Source organism: Protopterus annectens, chromosome 1.part1 (genome assembly GCF_019279795.1).
Source record: "Protopterus annectens isolate FY-2018-M chromosome 1.part1, PAN1.0, whole genome shotgun sequence".
Lineage (NCBI taxonomy): Eukaryota > Metazoa > Chordata > Ceratodontiformes > Protopteridae > Protopterus > Protopterus annectens.
In genome coordinates, this window is record NC_056726.1 from 432393563 (window position 1) to 432413443 (window position 19881).

Below are 19881 nucleotides of genomic sequence, written 5' to 3' on the forward strand. Positions count from 1 at the left end.
ATATGGGCTTGAGGTCCCAAGGTTCCATGAGGATCAAAGCGAATCTAGAATAATTTAATTATCTTCACTGGTCTGCTAAGACAGCCTAGATGGCTATTTTCTAGATGAGCTGTTGTATTTCCTTCCTCATCTGTACCTACTGATGGAGTGGCATGTACAGATAGGCATTTTATCTGGATACAAATCGAACTACTCTAAATAGCTTATTCAGATGACAGGGGTGGGGACCTACTGGAATACAAATGTATTTCTTAAATAGGTACTCTAGCCCAAATGAAAATCCATCCTTAAAACAAACTTTAGAACAAGCCAATACAAACATAAGCTATGGTTGTTAAACTGACGAGTGTGTGACACTGTACATTACCAGCTTGCTATGCATTCCATGTCTGAATAAGGACACAAGTACAAACACACTAATGCCTTTACCTGTATGAATAAAATCGTTTAATACTCACTTTATTTCTGACTGCTTTATTACTCAAAGTGGAAAGGATATGTAGAGGTGAGAGGTACACACTAGAAACATCTTTCAAAAGGAAAGCGATTATTTACATCTACATTAAAACTATTCAGTGGAAACATTTGCCAGGAGCAAAAACATTATAGTATCGATCACAATGCATTTTTATTGCGGATTTGACCTACCGTCCTTTGGAGGGTCTTCAGTAGCAGTGCACATGGCAGGAGATGATGGTGTGCTGACCCTTTCATTCTTCTCGAGTTCCACAACAGGAACAAGTGAGTTTTCGACGGACTGGTTTAGCTCAAGTTGTGAAGGACTTGCTGGGATTCCATTCTCCAACAGAAATTCATCCAAGTCCATGTACTCCAAATGGAAAGTTTCTCCATCATAAGGTATAGTCTTGTCCCATATAGCAGGTGTGAGAGACGCAGATGCCTCTAATGGACTACCAGCCTCTTCAGCATCCACTAGTTTCTTTTTATCATTTTTCCCTGCAATATAAAAATGTAAAAGTTATTCCACTTTCTGTATCTTAGAAGAATGCAAAACAGATCACTCTGTATTTACAGGCATTTGCCAGTACAGGGTATTAAGGTGGCGCTATAGTTAGCATCACTGCATTACAAAGCTTTGTTCTTCAGCCTGGTTTTCAAACTGGGTGCACATGTCCTCCATATGTCAATGCTAGTGTCCTCCCACAACCCCAAGACATGTCGTAGTGTGTGTACAGTATATGGGGAAGTGCATGTATGCAAAGATTGTTTTTCTACCAAGTGCCAACCAACTGTAAAGACAGGCTACAGCTCCCCCACAACACTGAAGTAGGTAAATAGAATGACTGAATGAAATTATGTTTGCCAGTCCAGCTATTTACTCACATAAAACAAACTAGAACTTAACCAGCACTACAGAAAAAGAAAAAAATCAACTGGACAAGCAAGTACTTTAAAATCCTGGAATCAGTACCACAAACATTAGCTACCTTTAAATAAAAGTTACTTTCAGGAAAGGACAATAAAGAACAGTATATATGCATGTCAGAGAAGGCATCTCTTAATACTGGTATGCCCAAGTTCACACAAAGTCTGCAGTATTTCCACTTTAAAAATGAGTAGTGGCACAGTTTCAAAGCCTCCTCAAGTAGCAATCAAACTAAAATGCAGTTATAATTTACCATCCCTGAAGACAAATAAAGACATTTAAACTAACAAAACTGATATGTAAGATAAGTTAGTAACATGAGGAAGTAACAGGCTCTAGAAAGGGGTCACGTTTCTCAAAAATGGTACAAAGTCCACTATGTATCAACACCCTAAGCCAGCTAACAGATCAAAGGCTGATTGAGATCATATTCCCAAGAAGATATTCCTACCCTAGGGAGCGTATGGAGACACACCAAAAGGTTGTCCTGTATGGCATAGCTCTATCAGGAGAGTTACAGTGAGAATGAAGGCACTAACAGGGTTGGAAATGATGGCACTCATCAACCATGGCAATGGCATGGATTCAATGCGACAAAGAATGGTGTATGAAAGAAATACAAGAAATACCAAGTTTTAATAAATCTCTGCTTCATGCCTAAACAAAAGCAATTAAAAAATTGTTTATTTTCCTAACATTTGAGGCCACACTAATTGTAGACAAGTCAGATAGACTTCCCATTGTATTACACAATGAAACTCTTCACAATCCTGACAGGGACACACTTCTTTTTTTTTTTTTTTTTTTTTTTATAGGAAGTTATGTCTTACCATAATGTTCCATCTGTGTTGTTTATCTTCTTTCATTCATCACTGATGGGGTTCAGTTCTGAGCCCTCGGAACTGAGTCGGCCTTTTTACCAAGCTTGCGTCAGCCAAAAAAAACTCTCAAGCTAAGTCTGTACCCAGAATGCCCTTCTCCCCGTTACCTCAGATCAAGTTTGCAAGAGAAAGAGCAGTAAAACCGAGGCCACTTCTGCGCAAATACCCTAGGACACCACTTACACCCAAAGCATCCCCATGAGCCTTTGGAGGGGGAAGGAGGGCGGGAAGTGATGAATGAAAGAAGATGAATAACATAGATGGAACATTATGGTAAGACATAACTTCTTTATCTGATGTTGTTAATCTTCTTTCCATTCATCACTGATGGGACAGAATCCCAAGCTACTTTGAGGTCCATGGGTGGCCCTTATGGAAGAACATTCCTGAGTACCACTGAGCCAAAGGCAGATCTCCCTCTGGAGACAAAGTCCAATTTGTAATGATTGATAAAAGGTATGAGGCTTAGCCCAAGTAGCTGCTGTGCAGATGTCATCCATAGAAGCCCCTGGAATAGAAAGCTACCAATGTTGCCATAGATCTAGTGGAGTGAGCTTTAAGTTATGGCACAGGTTCGTTACCAAGGGAATAGATGAAACATATGCAGTCCCTTAGTCATTTTGATAATGCAACCTTGGAAACCGCCTCTCCCATTCTGGGCCCAGAAAAAGAGATGAAAAGCTGTTCAGATTTATGTAGAGGTTTGGTCCTGTCTAGGTAAAATTTCAGTTGCCTATGTATGTCTAAGATGTGAAGGCAGTACTCTCCTCTATTGGCAAAATTCGGAAAGAACCCAGGTAGATCAATGGTCTGGTTTATGGAGAATTCAGAAACAACTTTGGAAAGGAAGGATGAACTCGTCCGAAGTGATACTCTGTCTTTATGAAAGACCAGCTAGGGCTTCTTGATACACAATGCCTGCAGCTCCAAGACCCTTCTGGCAGACATGAAGGCTACCAAGAACAAGGATTTCCAAGACAAAAACTTCAAGTCACACTTCGCAGCAGGTTCAAAAGGTTTTTGAGTCAAAGACTAAAGGACTAAACTGAGGTTCCATGGGCTGTCTGACAGAAGGCCTGATATGAAAGGACCCCTTGAGGAAGGCTTTGCATAGGAGTAAAGAAATGAGAGGTGCCATCTATACCATTGTGGAAATTAGAAATTGGCGCTAGATGTACTCGGACGGTAGAGACAGAGGCTCCATTATCAAAAAACTTAGCCAAGTATTGACACACTGCAGTTACTGGAGCTGAATATGGGTCTAGCATGCTATCCTTGGACCAGATGGAGAACCTTTTCCATTTATCCTGATATAGTCTTCTGGTGGATGGTTTATGAGAGGCCAGAATGATGTCTCGAACAGGCGAGGAGAGATTAGCTTGCCTGGCGACTAATAGAAGTGGAGAAACCAAGCTGTCAGCTTGAGACTGGACAGATTTAGGCGACTCAACCCTTGGGGGTGAGTAATCAAATCTGGTAGAGGGTCCAGAATCCATGGCGGGTATACTAGGTGAGGCCGAAGGAACTTGTCGAGGCCAGAACAGAGCTATGAGGATCAACTTGCATCTCAACCAAAGAGCTTTCTTTAGAAATCGTGGAATCAGGGGGATGGGAGGATAAGCGTAGAAAGGTCCCGTGGGCCAAACATGGATTAGAGCGTCCCTCAGTGACTCACCCTCTAGGGGAAGTAGGACGAAATAGCTGCTGCACTTGTTGTTCGATGGGGAAGCAAAAAGATCACAGCAAGGCTGACCCCAATGGCTGAAGATTTCTGTCGCCACCTCGGGGTTAAGGGACCACTCATGAGGCAGGAGGGATGCATCTGCTCAGTTTGTCCACAATCATGCTGGAGCGCTCCGGGATATGAGTTGCTATCAGAAAGTGGTTGGAAGCAGTCATTCACTGCCAAATTCTCATGGCTTTTCAACATATGGGGTAGGACTTGGTTCCTCCTTGCTTGTTGATATACCAGACCAGTGACATTGTCTGACTGAATTGCAATTGTCCCGGAAGAGAGAGCCAAATGAAAGGCCTGCAAAGCAAACAGCACTGCTCTCAGTTCCAGAACATGATATGCAATTTGGCCACTGAGGTGGATCATGTGCCTTGGACAGTCTTTCCCTGGATATGGCCCACCCCCACCCGATCAGCATCCGTGGTCACAATGGCTCTGGGCTGAGGGGATTGAAATGAGCGACAACAGTTCTACATCTGACCTCATCCAACAAAGGAGGTCCTGTTTGCAGGAGTTGGTTATTCGAATCAGGTAACAGAGGGGGTGACAGTTTGGGAACCACTGACAAAGAAGGAGCCATTGCAGGATACACATATGTAGCTTTGCTAGAGGCACTATTGGAATTGAAGCTGCCATAGAGCCTGGAGCTTGAAGAACTTCCCTTGCTGAAACTTTTGTTTGAGAGAGTATCACTTAGAGCTGAATTCTCAATCAGTGGAGTGTGTGAATTGGGAGGGATATCAGACAGGACTGGGTATTGAACACTGCTTCAATGAATTATATTTGTTGTGTAGGAGTAAAGTTTGATCTCTCTCAATGTGTCGTTATTCCCAACAATTCTGCCAGAGAGAGAGAGTATAATGCAGTGCTGTTACTAGAAGATGCTCGGTGGGGGCGGTAAGGAGCCAGTCATCCAGATATGGAAACACCCAGAATCCTTGTAGTCTCAAGTGAGCTGTGACCACTGCCATGCATTTTGTGAACACTCTGGGGTCTGCAGAAAGACTGAACGGCAGGGCACAAAACTGATAATGACTGGCCCTAGCCAGAAGCAAAGCAGACTCCTGGAGCATTTGTCCATTTTGATGTGGTAATACACATCCTGGAAATCTTATCGAGCACATCCAATCGCTTTCTCTTAAAAAGGGAAGAATGGACTGAACCGTGGCCATCCGGAATTTGGTTTCTGGTGACATTCTTGTTTAAGCTGCTGAGATCCAAAATGGGTCTCCAGTCCCCTGTCTTTTTTGGCACTAAAAAGAATCTGGAGTAAAATCTGGATCCACGCTGGTCTGGTGGAACTGGTTGGATGACTCTTTTGAGGCAGCTTTATAATCTCTGAAGCTGCTTCTTCCCTTTGACTGGGTGGAACATTCGGAAGTTTTTTTGGAAGGTTTGGTTGACAAGAAAGGGGAATGGTGTAACCTCTGGTGATGATACTCTGCACCCAACGATCAGTGGTAATAGATTGCCAGGCACCTTGGTGCAGAGAGAAATAACCAGAGGTAAGCAATCGGGCTGCTCCTCAGGAGCACTGGTAAGACTGACCAAAAAAGGAATCCCTGGCGCCCTGGTTACGAGGACCCCCTCTGCCTCTATAGGGGCATCTTCCAGAATTGTTACCCCCACTGCCCCTGGGGGTATCATCACCACATGTGGCACAGAAAGGACACAGATTTTTTGTGCCACATTTTTCCACTCCTCTGATTCCTGGAGAAGGTACGTTGAGGATTGGAAAACCGTAGGCCTATGGCAGACAGGGTCTTTCCATCTTGCTCGCACATGGCTAGCGTGTCCTTCACTTTGGAGCCAAAAAGGGACAAAGCTTTGATGGGAGCATTCAGAAAGGGAGACTTTAAGGGGTCCGTGAGGTCACAAAAGCACATCCAAGCATGATGCCTCATGACAATGCTCGAACCCGCTGCTCTAGTGGCCCCTTTGGTCGCATGTGAAAGCAACCTCATGGACCAGTTAGATATAGATTCCAAGGTTGCGAGCTGCAAGGCCACTTTGTCCCTGACCTCATCAGACAACTGTCCTGCGAGCGTCCCAGACAGTTCAGAGATCAAGTCCCTCTGGAGCCTCATAAAATGTGCCAAATAGTTCAGGGACCGTATAAGCAAGGGTCCCCGATACAAAAACTTGCTTCCCAAGTCTGTCCACCACCCAGGACTCCCTGTTGGGTGGATGGACAGTGGAACTTTCCTCAGCCAAGTCCTTTTTCATGGCCACCGCCACCACCACCATAGCATTGACTAGTAACCCTTTGGACCAATGCGGGTTCTCCCCGGGAGGGAAAAGAATTTTGTTTGGTCTCCAAAGGATCGCCTCAATGGAATCAGGGTTCCTCCAAGCGCACTGCACGACGAGCTAGATGAGCTCATTGGCAGGTGGGGTCACCCAAGAGGTAGAAGGCCAGGCGCGGAAAGCCTGCAGGAACACGGACTCCTCAGACGAAGGGTTGGAGGGCTTCCAGTCACCTCTCTGCTTTAGCATTTCCAGGATGTCTCCAAAGGAGACATCATCAGGAGGTGACCACGGGGACCTTTCACTATCATCGTAATCCGTGTCTTCAGTTAAGGACTCCTCAGGTGAGTCCATGTGCTTCCTCTTGCACATCCTCTTTCGAGGGGGCTTCACAGTGGGGGTCTCTGAGGAGGACTAAAGAGTGGGTATCCTGAACAGGGGTGTCCTGCGGCTTCTCTGCCCGGTATTCCGGGGGGGGGTCTGTGCCAGCTGTAGCTCAGGGGGCGATAACTGGGGTTACAACATCAAAGGCATGTTACAAAAAACAAGAGCCCTCTCCATCACACCCCGCTCCGACGAACTTGCCCCCACAGATGCAGCCTCAAGCAGGATCGGTGCAGACGCGGCTGTCGGCGCCAAGGATGGAACGGAGGAGAAAGACTGCTTCATGCCCCGGGCTGAAGCGCCCATCCCCCAATCCCCAGACTGAGGAAGGACCGGTTCCGTGCGAACCGAAGGCCAAAGGGGTAAACTTGGAGCAGGAATGAGATGCACTCTAGGCGCCGAGGTGATGGGTTCCAAGAAGGATGTCGGAGCTGAAGGCTTCGGAACAGAGATGGTTGAAGAAGTGTAAGATGGAGTCTGAGGATAAGCCAACCCAAGTCCTGCAGGTGGATGGGTCTTAGAAAGTGTGGGTATCCCCCTGGCTAACAACAACTGGTCCACAAAATGCACCACGTCTTGTTCCGACAGGCTCCTGGTGGATCTAGTGGATACTCCGGACGGAGAGTCAGGACTTTCAATGAACGGGCTATATGCTTGGCCCAGAAATGGATCTACGGAAGGGGAGTATCGGGTCCGTGGTGCAAGGTCTGCTGGCAACGAAGTCTCTAGTTTCGAGACCGGGAGTAAAGGAGTCAAATCCAATGTAGTTGGTACAACGCACAATGCCGATGTAGCACTCGGAGCCAAAATGGTCGGTTCCAAAATGGTAACTAAAGAAGGAGTCAAAGGTGTGCCCTAAGATGAAGGTGCCAAAGTCAAAATAGGCATAGTAAAAGTCTACAATCGGTGCCAAAACTGGTGCCGGTATCGAAGGTTACGAAATGCTTGGAGCAGAGGAAGACGGAGCTGTAGAGGTAGAATTATGCTCCGAAGACAACTTTGGGACCTCTGATTTCACAGGCTTGCCCTGATCACCCGATGATGAGGAGGGAACAGAGTGGGACTTTCTTTTTGTCTTTAGAAGGAGTTGAGACCTCCATCACAGAAACAACCTCTGAAAAGGGAGACTTGAATAACCCTTTCAGTATCAGTTTATTTTTGTGCTCATTAAGACTGCGTTGACTGAAACTCTGACAAATGTCACACGGAGGCTGCACCGAAAGGTACGGCACTCCCAAACAGTATATACAGTCATTGTGAGAATCACTATTAGGTAACTTCCTATTGCATGAAGCACAATGCTTAAAACCTGAAGTACCCTTCTTATCAGACATCTTGATAGAGAGACACCACAGGCCAGCAGTATAATCCAATTCGAACAAAAATCAAACACTGTTCAAAGAAGTCACAATTGTACCAATACAGTGATATGTAGGAGAGAAAACGGAAAACACCTTACTAAATACCAAAACTAATAGATTAGACAGGAAAGACAAAACTAGCTATGGTATTGAAGGAATACCACAAGGGTAAGGGAGGAAAGGCCGTACCAACAATGGTACTTAAAAGTTTACCAAGGGTAACAATGGGTACAGTAGAGAGGAAATAATTTTCCACACAAATATCAAATAAAGTTCCACTTAGCTGAGAGCTCGGCTGAAACCCAGCTTTACGGCTATGCGGCAAATGAGATCTGAGGTAACAGGGAGAAGGGCATTCTAGGTAGAGACTTAGCTTGAGAAGTTTTTTTTGGTAGTGCGAGCTTGGTAAAAAGGCCGACTCGGTTCCGAGGGCTCAGAACTGAACCCCATCAGTGATGAATGGAAACAAAATTAATATCATCAGATCATTAATTATATCAGGTACTTAGCATAATCCTAGGACTTGCCCCCCCTCCGCCCCAGTAGTGCTGGGACCACTCAACAAGTACTTTTCCAAGCATCACCTCTGCCAATGGGCTGCCTTTTTAGTTTCTCTGTCTGGGCAGTACCTACAATCTCTTCAGCTATCTTCTCATGTACCATGAAGAAACAATTTAATCTCCCAGCATGTATACATGACTATACCAGAAGTACATGGAGGGAATGTCCTTCAGACAAAGCATACACCTGAAGGTTCAGCATACAATGAGTACTGCACATAAATACATCCAAAAAGTTTTTACAAGATACTGCTGATGCAAGAAATTCTTTAAAATGTGGTACTTTTCATCACAACAATAGTAAAATCCTGCCCCAGGAAAGTAGGTGCACCACCGATTAAATCGCACTGGCACAAATTTCATCTCAACCAGGCAGAAAAAAAAGATAGCAGAACTAGCAGTTTTTCTTACACAGCGAGGCTTTTGTCATTTGATGTGGATGGATGTAGAAAAAAGGTTGCAATACAGTAAAGCTTCATTTACTCAATCCTCATTAATCAAGTTTTCGGCTTTAACTAAACCACAAACCTGTCCACATACTATTACATTCCCAGACAGAACAATCAGCATGAATTCTGGTATGTTAGATAAAAAACGTAATTCAAAGGAATACATTTACTTACCAATATTCTGTTCTCTTCAATACAGCAGTGATGTACAAAACACCTTCTTGTCAAGGTTTACTGAGAAAATACACTTCTCAGTTGAGGTTTACTAAGAAAAGATATTTCTCAATAACAGTCTATGGAGAACGATAATGTCAGTTCTGTCGAGCATTCATCCTAAATATAAAACTGCACTTGCAATGACTTTAGTTTCTATGTTGTTACTTCAAGCAGGTTTCAGTTAGTCTCAACTCTGCACATATATTACTGGCAACAACAGGTCTTGAGATATAAAGGTGGCAGCTTTAAAGGCAGCTCTGAAATGCAGAAATGGAGCATGTAATATAATTGCATGTCATGCCTCTCTTTTTGCACTAGAAGCAAATAACAAGTTTTATATCAAATGCAATTTTATGGTTAAACAATGCCACTGTAATTTAAACTGTGATACAGGCCTTAAAATTAGTGTTTTGTCTTCTAGTTGAAAACACATACTACAACTAATTCTACCACATTCTGTACTTTGTGTGAACAGTTAAAAACAAGGTGGAGTCTGCACTCAAACTGACAGTAATCGCAATTCACACAATTAGTCAGCAAATGTGTGATATGTAATTAGTACTCCAAATGTTAAAGAAATCCAAATTTTAGCAAACAAAATTATGCAAATTAATGTTTCTTTGAACTAATTCACACTTCTGTGTTCAGCTTTTAATTGCAAGTTAAACGTACAATTTAGCAGTACTTTTCATAAAAGTATATAATTCCTGAACTGAGCTGTCACACCTGAAGAATGAGAAATTCACTTAACCAGTTATCCAATCTAGACTGCTCACCACAGTAGTTTGGATAAGGGAGGTTTGACCATATTTGTTGTAACAAAACACTATGCATTGCAAACCAGTTAGACAAGCACTGCTTTGACACCTTTTTGCCTTTCCTATACTTAGTAAACGAAACACAAGGCTAAGGAATTTTCCTGAGGGGAAATGGTATTTGTGCAGTAAACAAACTGTCTATAAACATCTACAGGACAACAAGCACATGTGTGTGTGCGTGGGGGGAGGGGATAAAATATCATCATGACACTAAAGTCTCACAGCAGAGCAACATAATCCGTAAGTGGAACGCTATCAAGCACAGGACTCCCAGTCTTTCAGAAGCCTAAATATTCAGAAAGGCTGTTAGAAGTATATGCACAAACATTTTCCTTTCTGCAAATCTCAAGTCACTCTGAGATGGCCCTCTTGCTTACCAGCACAAACTCCAGGTGAATGGCATCCAGCCAGGAGGCTTGGTGAATATTCTAACCCCAACTCTCTTGAAGATCAGTTACAAAAAACAGACAAGAACATCCTTGCTCCAGAAATCTGATTCCAGAGTCAGGGCTATGTGCAGAGGAGACTCATCAAACTGGTACCTGTCAACTTCAAACATGTGATCTTGCATGCACATTCCCTCCCAACAGTAAGGTGACATTTCAAATCCCAAAAGCAATTTTGACTGGCAGGGTCTAGTCATACATACCTGCCACTCTAGGAGTAGGGGTAAGGTGCATGACAGTCATCTTACAAGTGGCTCCGTGCAACTTTATCAGGCTTAGAAAGGCTGGGCTACATGGGTCACTTGGTCATAAGGCATTTGCTGAGCACACACTACCCTCGATCTGGAACTGGAAGTGAATCCTGATGCTCTTTTCAAAGGAAATTATTGGATTCATTAAAGTACAGTTGTGTACATTTACCATAAATGTAGATGTTCGAGTGTATTCAATGTTGCAGTCATTACATTTGGGTAATCTGCTGGCAGGTTGCCCTCAGTCGGCCTGAATTCCAAAGTCTTAGGTCCTGCGTTGGTTGCTGTCTTTTCTTCCATGACATCAGGTCATCAGGGGTATAAAACATGCAGCCAACGCCATTTTCTTTAGTCTTTCTTACCGTGCAGTGCCCGAAGCAGAAGCATTTCGCAAGTGCCGGTCTGCCGACTACTGAAATATTCGAGTTTGAGTTTCAGACCAAAGTCTTCACTAAAGCTAAGTACCCCGCTGGGGAAACTTTTTTCTTGCTTTTTACCAATGTCATTAAAAGTTAATAATTGTATTACTTGTAGGAAGCAAATAGCTCATAAGGATTTCCATTTATACTGTACTCCTTGCCTAGGCCCTGATCACAACGTGCCTGGCTGTCGGTTTTGTGCTAGATTTAACCAACACACTATTAAGCCTCAGTATATTTTTGCATCAAAGTATTTTGTAAACAGACTTAACTACCCAGAAATGTCGTCGGATAGCAATCTGACTACCGGAGTACATAAAAAATGCAGAGAAAAGGACAGAGAAACGCAGTCGAGATCAAAAACCGACGAAGAAGCTTCTCCTACGCTAGTCGCCGGTACTCAGTGAGGCGCTTTCACAGCCCCTGATCCTCGCTACCTTCAAATCGCAGGCCTCTACTGACACCCATGTGGAGTCTGGCATGCCGCAATATACTCAAGGTATTGGACCGACGGATGTATCTCCCTCGGATAGGTCCAGAGCTGCTGAGCAGGCACCGGCTTCTGAGGGTGTATTCAGATCTCAACATTTGTATATCAAACCGACAACAGCTGCAAAACCAAAGACAAAAGCAACTTCTAAAACCAAAAAACTGACGCATGAGCCATGTGCACAGGCCTCTAAGCCTAAAAAGCAGATCAAAATAGCTGAAGACCTTACTACCTTGATCAGGGGTACCCATCCTACTCCAGATAAGAGGCCTAGGCAAGACACTGATTATGAATATTCAGATCAAGTTTCTATTTCTTCTGATTCCTCTTCTGATCAGGAATCATCTATACCTCCCTATGAGGATTCTGATGCTCAGGAGTCTATTCACCTCAAAAAATCTAGATCCATCAGAGCCACAAGGGCGAGAGACTTAAACCTCGACACGGCTATTAATAGGACATGCTGGAGGGATAGATTCATCACCCAAAGACTCCCTATGCTGTGGAATAAAATCGCAGAGCACCTGAGGCAGAGCACCTAAGAGCCTTCCTTTCAAGAAATCTTGACCAATGGATGGGAGATCGCAGATATACCCAGGGGTGTCACTCAGTCGACAGAGGCACAGCAAAATAATAAATATAGTATAGTTCCCTAATAAAGGTGAAGCCATTAAAACTATGGGCTAGGCTTGTAAATGCCCTCGGGCAGATAGCCTAGTATGAACCTATGAACCTATTCCATCTGCATCTCCTCCTGAGGATTATTCATTTGGAGAAACCTTGCATACTTTGAGGGAACATTTTCACTGGGAGAGTCAAGACTTCTCAGAATCAAAGAAGAGGCTCAGGGATTTCCTTCTTCTCCCTCAGCACAAGCCTTTAGCCATTCCTCCTGTTTTAGACATTGTGGATGATGTGTTTTCGGAGTCAAGCTTGACCCCTGACTCCTTACCTCCGGCTCCCAGTAAGCCTGACAGACATTACAGGGTCCCCGACTCACATACATCTTTATTTAGAAACCCTGCTGCTGATCCTGAAACTATTTCACAGGGTCTAAAGTGAGTTAAGGCCTCAACAGCAAAAAATCCTAGCCCCTCTGACAGAGATTCAAGGGCACTAGACAGATGGGGGGAAAAAGGTTTATACATCTGCAACCTTGGCAATCAGGGCCTTAAACTGTGGATTTCATATGCTAAAGTACCAACAACATGTTATGGGATTGCTGAAACAGAAAATGATGTCGATTTCAGAAAATAAAGAATTGCAGGAATTATTGCATGCAGCTGAACAAGCTGGAAAGAATACTTTGCAATGTGGTTTTGATCCTTAGAGGCCTTCTGCAGGGCCGCAGTTACTGGATCTGTGCTTAGAAGGCATGCCTGGTTAAAGGAACAAAATTTGCCTGATCATGTTAAAGCTAAATTGCTAGATGCATCTTTGCAGCATGATTCTCTGTTTGGTATTAAGGCAGAAGAGGTTTTAAAGAAAATGGAAGACAAAGCTAAGTCTATGCAAACTGTTAAAGACTTCTTACAAGTGCAGCCACCAAGATTCAGTAGACACTGGCCTACAAAAATTGGTCCTTTCCTGTGTCAGACAGAGCTCAAAGGGGCAAATCCAGACGCCCTAAGGGTTAAAGATACCAGGCGCAAGATTCATATAGGTCAAAGCAATGGGGCAGTTCTACCTCCAAATCTGGAGGAGATAAAGCGCAAACCTACAGAAAACAATCCCAATGACTTCCCTCTGCCTACACCAAGCACTTATCTTTTGGCAGCACTCATAAGGGGAAAGTTAGTACTTTTTGCTCAAAATTGGCAGTTTATAGCCCAGGACAAGTAGGTACTAAACTTAGTATCACAAATTCCATTTCCACACTCTGCCAATGGCAAATGGTTGGCCAGATCTGCCAAAAAAATCAATGGGCAGAGGCACAAAAAAGTACAGTTTTGTACCTACCATAAATGTAGATGTTCGAAGATCCACATTGCTGCAGTCCTTACACTTGGGTAGTCCGCTGTCCTCGGTCGGCCCGAATATCAAAGTATAAGGCTGACGTCGGTCAAGGCGCATTTGACTGACATCAGGACGTCAGGGTACAAATGCGCATGACCGACGTCATATCCTCAGTCTTTTCTTGCCCCAGATGTCAGAAGACCCTAAAATAAAGGTCAAAACCAAAAGACAGCAAACAACCAACCAACCACCCTTGCACTAACTATATGTACAATATATACAATATACACAATATGTACAACCCAACCCACACAACCGCCTCTAACTACAGAGGGAAGGAGGAGGTAAATTGGACTGCAGCAATGTGGATCTTGAACATCTACATTTATGGTAGGTACAAAACTGTACTATGTTCTTCATCTCACATTGCTGCAGTCCTTACACTTGGGTAGAATCCCAAAGCAGAGGTAAGGGAGGATGGCTAACTACAAGGAAGCAGGAGCTGCCAAAATGCCCTGCAAAACAGCAGTGGCAAAACCAGCCCTGGATTTAGAGTAAAGTGGCAGGTGATAATGCCTAGAGAAAGTATGCACTGAACTCCAAGTACCTGCCTCCAAAATATCCTTGGTTGCCACTCTCCTCAAAAAAGCTGTTGATGTGGCAGTAGCCCTAGTGGAATGAGGCCTAATCCCAGCTGGAATCTCCTTGCCATGATGGGAATAACAGAAAGCAATGCAAAACCCAATCCACTTAGAAATAGTTTGCTTTGACACAGGCTTGCCCTGAGAACTCAAAGCAAAAGAAACAAACTGCTGAGACTGCCTGAACCCTTTAGTTCTGTCCAAATAATAACGCAACTGCCTGTGTACATCTAAAGTGTGCAAAATCTTTTCCCCTTTATTTTGGGGATTTGCATAAAAAGTAGGCAAATGAATAGTTTGGTTTAAAGCCACACTAGAAACCACCTTAGGCATAAAGGAAGGATTAGTACGTAATGATACCTATCCTTATGGAAAATCAAGAAAGGCTCAACCGCCATAAGGGCCTGCAATTCAGAAACCCTTCTTGCAGAGGTAATTGCCAACAAAAAGCAGTCTTCCATGATAAATATTTCAACTCAGAAGTAGCTGCAGGCTCAAAAGGTTGTAGAGTGAGTTTCTCCAACACAAAATTGAGATCCCAAGCAGGAGTAGGAGCTCTTGGGGGTCTTATATTCTTTGCCCTCTAAGCAATTGCTTGGACAGAGGATGAGAAAACAATGGTGGGTCACAATCATAGTGAGCAGAAATTGCTGCAGCATGAACCTTAATAGAAGAGAAAGACAAACCTTTGTCCAGTAACTCAGTAAGATATTGAAGAGCCACACTCAAATTAGGCTCAGAAACATCAAAATCTTTTGCTGCACTCCAAAATAAAAATCTCTTCCATTTATCTGCGTACACTTTCCTTGTACTAGGCCTTCTAGCTTCCAAAATCACATTCAAAACTTGTTGTGGAAGTTGAGACCCTCTATGGTTCAAAACAGAATATGCCAGGCCGTTAGGTGAAGAGAGTGAAGTTTGACATTCAGCAGATGGCTGTCCTCCTGTGACAACAGGTGTGGAATCGAAGGCAAAGGCCATGGAGGCTTCCGTACCAGACTTCTCAGTAATGGGTACCAGTGCTGTCGAGGCCAATCTGGAGCTATTAAAATCATCCTTGGCTTGTCCTGTCTGACCTTTAGAAGTACCTTTGGGAGGAGAGGCAGAGGAGGAAAGGCACACACATGAAGATTGCTCCAATTGAAAGAAAGAGCGTCCACTTTCCAAGCTGTGGGATGAAACCTTTTTGTGCAAAACTTTGGCAGCTGATGGTTTAGTGGAGAAGCGAACAGATCTATGTCTGGAGTTCCCCATGACACTGTCAATTTCTGAAATACATGAGGATCCAATTTCCACTGTGGGGATCCATAATTCGTCTGCTCAACACATCTGCTAAGGAGTTCTGTGCTCCTGGCAGAAACCTTGCCTGAAGATTGAGCTGTAAACTGAGAGCAGTCTCCCACAAAATCATTGCTTGCCTGCATAGAGGATAAGAATCGTTCCCCTTGCTTGTTGATGTACCACATGACAGTTGTGTTGTCTGTTAGAATCAACACCTGCCCTGGAAGAAGTAAATCCTTGAAAGCTATTAATGCAAACTGGACTGCTAACATCTCCTTCAGGTTGATATGTAGATGTTGTAGTCTGGCAGGCCACTTGTCTTGTATCCACTTTCCATTTAGATGAGCTCCCCAAGCTTTGTCTGAGGCATCTGTCGTTAAAATCTGACTCGCCTCTGGCCGGGTCACAGAGAGTCCCTTGTTTAGGTGACATTCCTGAGCCCACCACAAAAATTCCTTTTGAATGCAAGGTATTATTTGAATGACAGTGTCTAGATCCTGGCAGTGCTGTGTCCATACATTTTCGAGATACCATTGCAGCTTCCTCATATGCAGTTTGGCATTGGGAAGCACCAGAATACAAGATGCCATGAACCCTAAGGCTTGAAGGACTGTCCTTGCAGTCAGCCCGGACCGAAGAGATAGCTGATGGAAGTAAAGGGATAGACTCTTTTGTTTGTCCGGGGTTAAAAAGGCCATCTGGGATGCTGTATTCAGTCTCACACCCAGAAAGCACATGTCCTGAGAGGGTACTAGACTGGACTTTATTTCGTTCACAGAATACCCCAGGCATCTTAGCACTGCCATCACATATTCCAAATGATGAAGAAGCTCTTCCCTTCCTTGAGCCAGAATCAGGCAGTCGTCCAAATAAGGATAGATCTGTATTCCTTTTAGCCTGAAGAAAGCTATCACTGGAGCCAGAACTTTCGTGAACACTCTGGGCGCAGTAGATAAGCCAAAGGGCAATGCAGAGAACTGATAGTGAGAAGTCCCAGCTCGGCGCAGATACTTCCTGCAACTTAGTCTGATAGGAACATGAAGGTAAGCCTCCTTGAGATCCAAAGTTACCATCCAATGATCTTTGCCCAGCAGAGGTAAAAGCTGCTGTAACGTCAACATTTTGAACTTGGGAATGTCCAGATAAGTGTTGAGGGTAGATAAATCCAAAATTGGTCTCCACGTGTTCCCCTTCTTTGGTACTAGGAACAGGCGAGAATAAAATCCTAGGCCCATTTCTGGCATAGGAACCGGCTGTATGGCCCCTATTTGGAGTAACAGAGAAACTTGCTTGTGAGCCTCTATTCTTTGTTGAGGAGGAACGTCTGGCATGCCTTTGAAAGGAGGCAAGGTATGGAAATAAAACCTGTAACCATGGTGTATGATATCCAATACCCATCTGTCTTGGGTAATTAAACTCCAATTTTCTTTGAAAAGTGCCAACCTTCCTCCCAAAGGTGCTGCCAGACGAGAAGGCTCTGGCAGCTGAAAAGGTAGGTCATTGGGTCTGTTTACGAAAGGACTGACCCCTGCCCTCACCCGATAACTGTGCAGGAGAACTCCCTGTTCTAGGCCTGAAAGAGCCCTGAGCTCTGCCCCTACCACGTCTAGATCTACCCCTAGACTGGGAATCATAAGAAGGATACGTCCACCCCTTAGTAGGCCAATTTCTACTAAACTTTGGAGGCTGGACCTGCAAAAAATCTTTAACAATCTGCATAGACTTAGCCTTGTCTTCCATTTTCTTTAAAACTGCCTCAACAGGAGGACCAAACAACACGTCAGATTGTAAAGGAGCATCTAAAATCCTTGTTTTAACATGCTCAGACAAATTTTGATCCCTTAGCCAGGCGTGCCTGCAAAGAACTGACCCAGTGGCAGCCACCCTAGACGAGGCCTGTACAGCATCAAAACCACATTGCAAAGAATGCTTACCCACCTGTTCAGAAACATGTACTAAATCTTGCAACTCTTTACAATCAATACCTACTGCCAGAGCATCAACCTTAGACTTCAATTGTGAAAGGAGATAGTTTTGGTATTTCAACATGTGAAACTGGCAATTCAAAGCCCTCATAGCAAGAGTGGAAGAAGTATAAACTTTCTTTCCCCATCTATCCAAGGCCCTAGCCTCTTTGTCTGCAGGAACCGGATTCTTTACAACAGAAGCCTTAACACCTTTAGGCCCCTGGCTAACAGTTTCTGGGTCCGCCCTAGGACCCTAAAAAGATACTTACGAGCTTCAGGCACCCTGTAATACCTATCCGGCTTAACAGGAGCAGGAGGCAAAGAATCAGGATTAAGAGAAGCCTCTGAAAAAACATCTTCCACTACATCCAAAACAGGAGGTATAGCCAAAGGCCTATGCTGGGGTAAAAACAAAAATTCCCTAAGCCTTTTCCTGGAATCAGAGACGTCTTTACCTTCCCACTTAAAATGCTCCCTCATGGAATGAAGAGTTTCTGAAAAAGAAAAATCCTCAGGAGGAGAAGCAGGAGGAGTAGAATCATCCACATCAGAATCAGAATAAGGAGAGTACTCCTGCAAGTCTTCAGCCGAAGACTCTGAAACATCTGAAGCCTGCTCAAAACCCCCCAGCTCAGGCTCCATCCTAGGTCTCTTATCAGGAGGGGCATAGAACCCTAATCAAAGTAATCAAATCTTCTGCCATTTTAAGCATATGCTTCTTGGGCACGGTTCCTGAAGAGCTAGGGGTAACACCAACTGAAGCTAAACCTGGCCTGCCCCTGGGAGAAGCCTTAGAAACAGAAGGAGAGGGCCTAGCCACCCTAGGAAGGGAGGGGAGTATAGTAACCTGAGAAGCCCCCTCAGCCTGACTTGCCTCCTGAGAGGCCACATCTTGCAATAATAAAGTCTCACCCTGGGAACATAAAGAAACCTCCGGTGGAGCCACCGGCTCCACCGACACCTCTAAAGAACCGGCGTCCAGTACAGACGGTTCTTCTAGCCTAGACTTAACTGCTTTGTCCTTGCGCTTCTTCGAAGAAGCGGGCGTCGGAGCATCCGACGGCATTTTATAATTGCACCGCTTCCCAAAGACTAACCTTGCACAATCCAACCTTCTCTTTATAGTGCGTTTATTAAATCTAGCACAAGAGCGACAGCCAACAACGTCGTGCTCAGGCCCTAAGCAAGGAATACACAAAGTATGATAATCTCTATGGTATCTGTTTCCCACAAGAAATGCAATTATTGACTTTTTCTGACATCCGGTAAATCACTGAGGCAAGAAAAACTAAAATATTCCTCAACGGGTATTTAGCCAACTTTGAACTCGGTCTGAAACTTCGAAATCGAAAAATCTCAGAACGCCAACCGGCACTTGCAATGCTGCTTCTGCATCGGACCATGCGGCAAAAAAGACTGAGGATATGACGTCGGTCATGCGCATTTGTACCCTGACGTCCTGATGTCAGTCAAATGCGCCTTGACCGACGTCAGCCTTATACTTTGATATTCGGGCCGACCGAGGACAGCGGACTACCCAAGTGTAAGGACTGCAGCAATGTGAGATGAAGAACATCAGGTTACGTCCCTCATGGATATGAGGGCCATTCAGCCAGTACCAGAACAGGAAAAAGGACAAGTTTTTACTCAAGACTGTTCTTGGTACCCAGAAAGGACAAGGCCTGGTGCCCAATACTGGATTTATCGATTTTAAACACACACCTGGACATTCCAAAATTCAAAATGCTGACTTTGCAGCAGCTTCTGCCCATGCTGGGTAAGAATGCTTGGCTGGTGACACTAGATCTAAAAGAGGCATACCTACATGTCCCAATAAGACAACCATGCAGAAGAAACCTCAGATTCAAGGCTGGCTTAAATGCATTACCAATTCTCTGCACTGCCTTTTGGCTTACCTACTGCACACAGGGTCTTTACAAAGTGCCTGGCACCAATAATTACATTTTGCAGACAAAGAAGTATACAAATACATCCTTACTTAGACAACTGTCTCATTCAAGCAGAGAACAAGGACATTCTTCTTCAACACCTGGCGTTTGTGAAAAGACTTCTAATATGCCTAGGGTACACAATAAACAAAAAGAAATCACAACTGGTACCTTCTCAAAAGATAACATTCCTGGGTGCAAGCTTGAATGCAACTGCCCAGATGGCTTACCTCACGCCAGACAAGCAAAGGCAACTGACTACTTACTTCAAACTGATGGCAACAAAAACCCAGTTATCTGCAAGACAAATTCTGCAGTTTCTGGGCTTCATGACATCCTGCATCCTACTGATTCCATATGCAAGACTGCATATGAGGAAACTTCAATGGTACCTGAAAAGCTTATGGAGTCAACATTCTCACAGTTTGGAAGCAATGATTCCA

At 44.2% G+C, this 19881-nt stretch overlaps 1 protein-coding gene across 1 annotated transcript in view; it reads right to left on the reverse strand.

The window, feature by feature from the left end:
* Positions 1-475: 475 nt before the first annotated feature.
* Positions 476-19881, reverse strand: part of LOC122805527 (transcription factor VBP-like) — a 136625-nt gene continuing 117219 nt past the window's right edge. The window contains exon 2 of the mRNA XM_044075736.1: positions 476-957. Coding sequence (XP_043931671.1) covers positions 629-957 — 329 coding nt within the window. The 3' untranslated portion in view covers positions 476-628. The remainder of the gene's footprint in view (positions 958-19881) is intronic.